At 33.8% G+C, this 10,758-nt stretch overlaps 1 protein-coding gene across 2 annotated transcripts; it reads left to right on the forward strand.

The window, feature by feature from the left end:
• The first annotated feature begins 801 nt into the window (after window positions 1-801).
• Window positions 802-8,756, forward strand: LOC141428662 (uncharacterized). 2 transcript variants are annotated; one of them, XM_074088667.1, is made up of 8 exons: window positions 802-889; window positions 1,847-2,014; window positions 4,949-5,100; window positions 5,376-5,421; window positions 5,743-5,823; window positions 6,463-6,566; window positions 7,853-8,088; window positions 8,664-8,741. In XM_074088667.1, exons 1-7 carry the CDS (start codon window positions 872-874, stop codon window positions 7,956-7,958), a joined length of 675 nt encoding a protein of 224 aa, XP_073944768.1. In that variant the 5' UTR covers window positions 802-871; the 3' UTR covers window positions 7,959-8,088; window positions 8,664-8,741. The 2 variants fall into 2 exon arrangements, with proteins under 2 accessions (XP_073944768.1, XP_073944769.1); XM_074088668.1 differs by lacking the exon at window positions 7,853-8,088 and having other exon boundaries at window positions 8,664-8,756.
• Window positions 8,757-10,758: the final 2,002 nt, after the last annotated feature.

The following is a 10,758-nucleotide window of genomic DNA, read 5'->3' on the forward strand; positions in this document are numbered from 1 at the left end:
ACTGAAAACCAGAAAGTACTTTGCTCAGAATAGAGAGTAGAATCGAATAAACTATGTTTTAAATTAGGTTGTGTTTGTGTTCTTAAATACCATTTTTTAACCGACTTCAAAAAAAGGAGGAGGTTCTATGTTCCAATGTTTGTATTTTATTGTGCCCAGTCTAAAAGACGGCTGCAACAGGCGCCAATTAAATATTTTAGCGAGGTTGCATACTATTTCGATAATTTAATACTGGCCGTTTTGCTGCCAATGTGTGAATTTCTTCTAAAAAGTCAAAGCGCAACTGACAAATACAAATTATTTATGGATATTTCGTTTTCTATAATGTTTTTACCGTACAACGGCAAAACCTACTAGACACTGGCAAAATTGTGCTCCAATGGACAGCGCCAGATTTTTCTAAAAAAACAACAACAACAACAAATTATTTATAAGTGTAGAGCATAATGTAGAGTTAGAAATGAAGTAGAATTACCGACTTAGCATTACACACGAAAATCTTCAAAATAATGAATGTATTCAAAAATAAATGCCATCAACTAACATAAAATAAAATAAAAAAATTGGGGTGTCTGAGGTTTTAAGTTATTTAATTAACACCTTATATATAGGTAATTGTCTAGTCTATACAAAAAAACCATTACCTATATTCTCTACCAACTTCCCTTTGCACGTCGTTAAACAATGTTCGATTTATCGATGTTGCATTAATAATGCCAATCATAGAGTATTAATATCGTCCAATTAAAGAAGCCGGTCCTAGATCCAGAATAAGCCGACTGATTCATTATTCAGTGCACTCTTGTCAGTAAAAAGTGTTACCCAAGCGGTTTTTGCTAATAACTAAGAATCCGCAATCTCGCTCTGAAGTATGGACGAAATTAAAAATGTAAGTTCGGCAAGGTTTCCAAGTGTAATAATTTAATACGTTTGTTTGATTTACACCATACCCATTATAATTATGTTTTAAGTAAAAAATTTTTTTTTTCGTTAGCCATTAGCCACTGCTGGGCAAAGGCCTCTCCCTCGGACTTCCAACTTCCAAAAAAATATTTATGGGTATTTTATTATAAGTAAGCACTTTTAAATAAATATTTATATTAGAAGTCCCTTCAAAAGTTAACGATACTGTAATAAGTATGTATGTACAATTATGTACCCAAACTCTTTATTGTATAAAAGAAAAGAAACAAAATACAATTGACAAACTTTAAGATACGTGTTACAAAGGCGGTCTTATCCCTTTAAGGGATCTCTACCAGTCAACCTTAAAAAGTAATTGATTAAATTAAAGTAACTGATTTAATTTTGCCAGTTTTTAATCCTTGTTTCAAATATTATCGCTATTATAACATTGGATTACAGACGTCGTAAATATGATAGTATTTAATTGAATTATTTTCAAGCTAATTTTACTACCAGTAAAGCAATAACACGATCATTGTTTTATTAAATTAAACTGTATAATATTTATGACTTAGTATTATTTTATTTAAATTTTGACATCATAATTAATCAGTATTCAAGCCCTGTTTTACATTAGGTACAGAAGCAAGAAATACGTAACGTTTATTATTTTAAATTGTGTACAATTTTGATACCGTTTACAATTTTAAAAGCTCGTTTGAAATGAAAAAAAAAACAAATCTGAGGTAACATCATAAAAAAAATACAAACGAACATCCTCCTTTTTTTGAAGTCGGTTAAAATACATCATTCAGTTTCTTGCTGGTTTCTTCTCAATATCCTAAGTTAGATTTTTCGACGTCTATAATTGCTTGTTATAGCCCAAATCGAATATAAATATTTTGATTTTGACTTCGGAGTGGTTTTATTCTTGTTGTAGATGAAACTGCCTCGTGCTCTCATAGAAGAACTACGGAAAGCTGAACAGCGTCCGACGTGGGAGTCGAGCAATGAAGGAGTTCATGAGAGAGTCAACTTCGATGACACCTTATGGGGCCTCAGTCTCGCTGGTGGGGCTTACTATAATACTCCGTTGAGGGTCACACAGGTAAGAAGACTCCTAAATTAACCATAGGTTTATCAGTGAGTGATCAAGGTGTTAATAAGTGTAAAAGCAGAACAAGTACTAGTAAATAGAAGCTAGAACTAGAGATTATAAATAAAATTAAAATAATAAACGTTTAACATTTGGAGCAAACATTTGTATTATTCGTACAAATATCTGTCCCGATCGGGCAGCAATTTTTTTATGTGTTCAAATATTTCTTTATTGTTTGACAAAACCGTTTTGTGAAAGAGTTTATTAAATGTCTAAAAAGATTATGAAGATAAATGGTTTTAAAATCGTCAATTAAACAAAGAAATCCGTCATGAACTATGACGTCATAATGCTACCACAACCATAGAAAGTCCATATTACATTTTGTTTTTCTAGAAAGAGATAAAATGTTTTACTTCATAGCTACGAATAAATAATAAGTCAAACGATATTATTTCTTCGTAGCTTCATAGCCAAGGAATGCAGGTTTGAATCCCATCCAGTGCACTCGAAAACTTTTTGGCTTTACAAAAATCTTAGATTTTTTAATAATTGATTATGATGATGACGAGTTTTAGTAAAGTACCCAGTCACCAATAAAATTAGCCTCTTTGAACTACAATCTCTCAAAAACCTCCTTTTTGAGCAGTTATCGACGCCGCGATTGAGCTGGGATAATAAATATATAGATTTTTAAATAGCTAAATACTTACATGGATGCCTCGTGTTTTTAGTTGTTTTGCTTGACATTTATATTATTTTTATTATTCGTTCAATGACGTCAGTCTCAGACATGCGCATCGTAAAGCAAAGATTTAAATAATAGATTAGATTATTTGTCACTTAAACGGCAATGTAAGTGTTACATCCTTTCCAGATTTAAAATAACGATCAAGACCAAAATGGAATCCTGTGTAAATAAATGAGTCGTGATAAATTTAGTGGTACGCCAAAACATATTGATAAACATAGACATATTGTCATTGCATATTGCGTAAAATACTAAATTAAGGAGGAAATATAACTAATTTATTGTCTCGAAAAAATTGTGCTTCATAAATAAATAACTTAAAAAATGACAATATATAGGTAGGTACCTATCTGCATTACGGCATTTTTTAACTTTACACATATTCTGTTAAAGTAAAGTTTAACTGAATAATATTTGATAAACGAATTTCCTTATCAAACATTACACTCCAGATACTTGCTGAATAAGGGCTGAGTCGAAAAATGTGTCCAACACATTAAATTTTATAACCACGATATCGCCAGATGTATTTATTATCATAACTCTAATGAATGTATTTTATCTTGAATTTCAAAAATCCATCCTTTTAGCTTGCTGAGTTATAAAGAGATAAGCGCAAAAGTTTTGGCGTGTTGACTCAAGTCAGTGAATCAATTAGGCAAGATTGTTTATAGGTAGGTAGAAGATATTGAGAAGATTAGGTTCCAGTGGCGTGCAGTGAACATTTTTACTACACAACCCGCAGCGTCACGCTAATTTTAGGTAGAGCTACACTTTTAACACTTTCCTTACGAAAATTAGTACCTAAAACAACGGAGCAGAAACTCAAAGAAAATATGGAAAAACACACACGACAAAACCTATCTTTCACCAATTGAAAGCTACACTAATTGATTTACTCATTAAGCTGCTTTTTACCCGACTGCCCCAAGGAAGGTTATGTTTTTTTATAATTGGATATTGCTAACTTTCCATGGGCCATTGATAAAGTTGTAGGCAAAATTTAGTGAGTTTATAAAGCGTCATCATCAATATTTCGGCCTGTAAACATCTCACTGCTGGCCACAAGCCTCCTCTCAGAATGAGAGGGCTTTGGTTGCAGTTTCCACGCGGGCCCAGTGTGGATTGGGAACTTTACACACAGTTGAATTTATTCGCAAATGTTTACAGGTTTCGTCACAAATTTCCTTCACCGTTTACACTTTAGTGTACGGGAAATTTCAACGCATAAATTCCGAAGAATCTCAGAGGTCCGAGGTCAAACTCACAGCCCTCTACTTGAGAGACCATAGGTGGGCTATCACGACGTAAAAGGAGTCATCATTATCATCATATCAGCCATAGGATGTCCACAGTTGGATATAGGACTCCCCCATTGTAGCCGCGGTCCTCTGCCGGGGATTCTTAGCACTCCTTGACCTGTCGTTACTGCGACCGCTACTGTAGTCGGGGACTAGCTGTACGAAAGAACATAGTCAGGGTTAAAAGGGTTCAAAAACTAAACTTTAATAGCACGAGACATGTACCTTATAGAGGTCTATAAAGTTTGATTTGTGTGACTCAGGTCACCCTAAGGGCAGACTCAATGTAAGTAGTTAAGTACTAAGATAAATGAAGCATGCCTTTCACCGCTACAATATACAAGTAAATACTTCAATTAAGTACGTCTCCGTTCCATTTGTGAAATCCTAAACACGTTGACCTGAAACCCTTTTCATTTGGTAACCGCAACCAAAATGGATTGTCAAATGTAATAAATAACATATAAGTATCCCTTAATCCACAAAAATTCTAATTATAGCATTTAATTACGAATTGGGAACTTGACTGTTAATTTCGTTTTTATTTTATGAGTTACATTTAAAGATACCTAGATTAATTTTGGGCATTTGGTGCGAGAATCAATTTATTTGAACTATGGCTGTATAAATATTTATGCCCTGACTAAAATAATACTAAAACATTTGTAAAAACTTCTGCAAACATTTTACATAATTCTTCAGTCAAACTAACCCATTCCTTGGTTTTCATTTCACCGTAATCATTTAAAAACACATAGGTAGTTAAGTAATAAATCAGTGCAGCAGCGGCATAAAATTTGGCCCACTTTAGGTACATACAAAATTATTTGTTACTGTTACTCCATACATTTGAGGGTCAGATTTTTACTACTTTATTTTGTTTCATTCTAGGTGAAGGAAGGAAGTCGCGCGGAGCATGCGGGTATTCAAGTTGGTGACTTTCTTCAAAGTATTAACGACGTCGATTCCACCACACTCACAATTCAACAAGCCCACGATATGATCCTCGAATCTGGACTAGAGATAAAGTTCGTCTTGTCCGCGTAAGTTCAACTTTATAGCTCCAGGATGATGCATGCTATGGAAGTTGGAAACTAATTTAAAGTTTCAAGGGCAACTGTTTCGCTTTGTTAATTTTTAATGTGAAACTGGATGGATTAAAATACTCCTAGTCTAGATTTTAGTAGGACTTACGTTTAGACCTATTCTATATTCTGAACCTGATTCGGCTAGAGAATTTTGTTTGAATCATTTGTCTTTTTAGCTAATATCAAAATTTGTCTATTTTGCTTTAAAAAATATTTTTCATTTTTTGCAGCCCTGATGTGGAAGAATCTATGCATGTCATATATCAAGACTTTATTGTAAGTCTATTCGATACTCTTACAGCCTACTAATAAAGTGGCTTCACGAATAAGGACGAAATTTTGTATGTGATTGCTGAATCTCTAAAATATTAGACCACTTTTTATGTCCCCACTAGTATATTGATATTACCACGAGATAAAACCCTAAAATCTTAACCGCTTTGTCTTAAAATACACATTTTTAAGGGCGCTGTATATTCCCAAGGGAACTTAGGAAAATTTCGCAATTCCAACTTAATTACCAGATCTAAATGTTTTATGCGTGTGAAGCCGCGGGTAAAGGCTAGTTACCTACCTATAATTTTCTTATACTTCTAGGAGGATGAAATAATAGAAAAAAAGCGTCTTCGTGAATCAAAAATACAAGAGAAGCAAAGAGTGTTCAAAGGTGCAAAGACTGTGAGTTATATTCAACTGTTCAGCTATTTTCCACCCCATATTTTCCTTTATATATGTATATTTACGAGTTATTAAATTCCTAGAACGGAGCTCACTTAAACAAATACAACGTTTGCTAAATCACAAAATTATTAAACTTTATTTTTAAAATAGGAGGTAAAAAATATTTTCAGTTCTAGGTAAGTATTTTTATTTCACAGGAAAAATTAATAAATGCAGGACTAGTCTAGTTTTTAGCTTACTTTTATTTAGCATTATTCAAGTGGATTAGTTAGTTAAGTTGTCATTTCATATTAAATTAATGTTCTTCATCACAACATTTTTAATGCAATGAAGTCAAAAAACGAACATTGCAAACAATAAATCACTTGAATAGTGAAAGTAAAATTGTGTTTCTGATATATCTTTTAAAAAATGACCCATTTAGTGAATTTTCTTGCTTCATAACTCTTAAGTGTCAACCAGTATTCGGTATTAATATATGCAATTAATAATGACCTTATGTTGATTGTTCTTCTTCTTAAAGAACCACTCCATTACTCGAGGTTGGCCGTTACTCTGAAATCAAATTTCTTCCTGTCGAATTATTAAAAATAACGTTGATTTAATATTTATTTGCATATTCTTTAATTATAATAGAACGACGCATGGAGTTTGGCGTGGCCGTGCAACAAGAAACGGGATATCAGGTATCGGGAGTCCAATTGCTGCCTAGTTCCCAGCCGCTATGAATCGACGCAAGCGTAAGTATAATAGATCAGGGCATATCCTGTGTATACCTAGAACATGACTAGACTCTAAGCCTAGTCTAACTCAACTTCAACTAAGTACTCGTAATTTTTTCTACATAACAATGCTTAATAATCTTTAATTATTGACAGTTATTTCATCATCATCTGGGTCTATATGTCGGCGGCCGATCGTAAAATCCGCCAGATCACGAAATTCCTAGGCATATCATGAAATGGCGATATTTCATGATATATCTTAGGGACTTCCGTCATATCGGTCAAAGTGACTACTAGTGACTTTTAGGCAGATCATGAAATTCCTAGGGATATCATGAAACGCCGCCATTTCATGATTTGGCCAGTTTAGGCAGACCATGAAATTCCTAGGCATAACATGAAACACCGCCATATCGGTTTTGTAAAACTTTTGTTAAATAGATTTTGATCAAACAATAGCTAAGGTTAACGACTAATTTGGTTCTGGTACTTAGTCGGCCGCTGCCGCGGCACGCTCGCTTTGCTCGCTCGGCTCGTGCGATGTGGTCACAACTCATACTAACACTCCTCGCACTGGTGTGTTTATTTACAAAATTCATTCAATTTGTAAATTTCGAGTTGAAAAAATAAAAAGAAGTTATGTATTGTATGTTTATTTGAAATACAAGAATTTAAGAAAAAAACAATGAAATAATTTTGTAATAAATATTATATAAGACTTTTTTTAAGTCGTTCAAATCGAGCTTATGATTATAATAATGTAACTTAACATGATAAATAAATAAATAAATGTTGTAAATTAATATCTTACTTATTTAAAAATCTGTTTACAACAGGTTGTTTGCTACTTCAACAATTTATAACTCAACATTTTTATGTTTTCATAAACAGGAACGTCTGTCAAACGAATTAAACAAACAGTAAAAAGGAAAACGTGAAAAATTTCTAAGGCAAAAACGTGTTTTGACGTGGCCTTCGCTATTTTACAAGCTTATATTTTACTTGCAATGTTTGTTTGTTTGGATTAAATCTTAGTCGAATCACCTATCTATACATTTTTTTCTTTATTTTATATTAGTTAATGTACGAATAAATGTATTATTTCTTTTTAAATTTCTTTTTCAAACGTTATCAATTTACTAGTACATTATTAAGAATAACGACTAAATCAAAAGACAGCCGATTACCCATTTGACACAATACAAGTAATATAGACAGTAATTCGACTTCATACTAGAGCGCCCGAATCGACACACGCACACAGCGAAACGTCTTACACGGCCGCTAACCAAACTTCACAGTGCCACGCCGCGCGCCGCGCAGTCCGGTCGCTGCAGCGACCATGGTCGAGTGAGTGCTGCGCGCGCTGCGCTACCCGCTCTATTCGCCCCCGTTTCGATTCCGTAACGTGGCTATAAACGCTCGGTACTAAGTAACTGGGTACATACTATAATATTTTATTTAATAATGGCGGCGTCACGAGAACGTGCGCACTGCAGTGTTTACGGGTGCCTAAATTCAACGCTGATTCTGAAAGGTACAATTAATACCTATTAGGCACTTTATTATTAGTCTATTAAAATTTGTCTAGGTACTAATTAACAAAATGTAAACCATAGTGATGTGTCTATTTATAGAAAATTACATTAAAAAAAATATGCAAATTGCTATTTACAAATTAAACCTTCTATCAAAATATAAATCCGATCGAATCTATGAAGTTGAACTTATATTAATTCACATTTTTAAAAACGTATTTAGTTTAAAACATTCTTCGGTTGTTTACATTTTGTTAAGTACAGTCAAGGGCATAAATATAATATGTAGGTACGTTACCAAGACGTCAAAAATATCTATACAACTTTATGTCACTATCTAGCCCTAGCGCTCCGCGCAGCCGTAGGTATACATTTCAAGAATACGGCCGAGTCGGTCTACTGCCTGTTACTTAGTATTGTGCATTTGATCACAGTTTTCATTCGTGCTAACTTTTCCGATTCTTATTTCAACTTTTCAATTAATTGTGATATCGACTGTCGGATAAAAGTTAATGAAACAATCTGGAACTAAGTATGGCGACGGTCCATTTGTAACGTATTATTTTAAATGCAGGAGCAGAATTTTAATGGGGAGCAGTGAAGAAAAAGTAAATAAAGAAGAAAACCGAAACGGATAGAGATACCATTCAAGAGGTTTAATTCTGTATGTTTATGATATCTATGTTAACACAGTTTCTGTAATTAATTATACGTATTTTGGAAAATATGAGTTTATTTTTTTAGTAGAGCGAACGTTACGAGTATCAAATTTGTTAGAATGCGGTCGTATAAACATTTTAGTTCCTGATATTCGTATATGTACTTAATATGTACCAGGTACCTAATTAGTTATGTACATGGTATATTCCACGGAAACTACACGTATATTATACAGGATTACAACAAGACCCGCAACAGCTGGTTATGAATAAATTTCTCGTTCTCGAGATACAGCCTTGCGACAGATAGACTGATGGACAGTTTCTTTTGTCACCCTTCAGATAAGGAACCCTAAAAAACCTATTTGTAAAAAAGGGGAACTTCCTCTAAAATGTTATTTGGTATAGAGTACTCTGAGATAAAAATGATCGAGCTTCAAAGGGCGTGTGAAACTTACATCTAAACGTATTTATATTTGCGGCCGCATTGAAGCCACTTCGGAAATAGGTTCGGGGTTAACACGTGCAAAAGGACCCTTTGATTTCTCCCCTTTAACATAGTCACCAGTCAATGTTGTTTTAGGACTAATTTGTTGTTTGAATTTTCATCACTTTGTAACCAGGGCCGTAATTAGATACCAAAAACAGTAACAACAGATTTATTCCTGAAACAAAAAGTACGTAGAAACTATTTGAAATCAATGTTTTTTTTCCATATAACTAATATTACAAATGCGAAAGTTTGCGAGTGAGTAAGTTTAAGTTAAGGCTAAGGTTAAGGCTTAAGCAGCTGGACGGATTTGGATGAAATTCGGCATGTAGACGGCTGAAAGTCTGGTATAACACAAAGGTTACATTTGTTTCTAAACCCTGTCCGAATTCCGCGTGTAATACAAACCAAACAAAACATCCCTTACAAAAGGTGTGCCATAAATCTAGTGCATCCATTTGACAGCGACAGTTTTTTGTTTACAATTTCGCTTTTCAATTACGGATCAGAGTTTAGCCAGCAGGGATTATGTATGTACAGTCCTGGAATTTCCACTGAAAAGTTTGAAATGGAGAAGGGTAATTAACTCCCGAACGGATGGGGTTCAAACAAATATTGACACTGGAGCTAATAAACTGGCGAAAAACCGAAGCTATTGTTACCGAGTAGTTTCCGGAATCCAAACTTATTGAGTGCTTCCCTTGACAATATGCAAATTGTTTTGGTTCGGTTTGAACGCAAAAAAAACATACATAACTTTAACTTTAATACATGGATTAAATAATAATCATAATAATACAAGGGAATAACATTTGATAAACCGTACTTAAAATTGTGGGGACACATATTGGACATACTACGAGTACAGTCGAGGCCCTAAGAAAAGGTTTTCCTATGGTAGTCCAAAAATTTTAATCCTATTTTCATTACCACTAATTTCACTAGCCCTAAAATGAAAAAGCCGAATTTTTAATTTTCCTAATTATTCATTAGCCCTTATTTTGGCATTCCGAATTTACGTTACATTTAATTTAACTAGCCCTAAAATCAAAAAGCCAATTTTTTTATTTTCCTAAATATTCATTAGCTCTAATTTTAGCATTCCGAATTTACGTGGTACCTAAATTTCACTGGCCCTAAAATCAACAAGCCGAATTTTTGATTTTCCTAACTATTCATTAGCCCTAATTTTAGCATTCCGAATTAACGTTGTACCTAATTTCACTAGCCCTAACATCAAAAAGCTAAAACATTATTTTCGTCAAATGTATTGATTGGAACACCTTAATTTGGAAACATATTGAATGTCATCCATCCAACCTACTTTCCTAGTGGGAGTTATCTTGGCTGCTATAAAATTTACCTAACGTCGAAGGCTAAGGCGGGAGCTACGCTCCGCTTCGCTCCCCGCCTTAGCCTTCTGAACCTAACATACACGTTTAGCTGTCATGATATTAGGGCTAATGAAAATTATATCTAACGTTGGTATCCCTAGTGAAATTAGCTTTTATGATATTCGG

This window comes from Choristoneura fumiferana, chromosome 6 (assembly GCF_025370935.1).
Source record: "Choristoneura fumiferana chromosome 6, NRCan_CFum_1, whole genome shotgun sequence".
NCBI classification, from domain to species: domain Eukaryota; kingdom Metazoa; phylum Arthropoda; class Insecta; order Lepidoptera; family Tortricidae; genus Choristoneura; species Choristoneura fumiferana.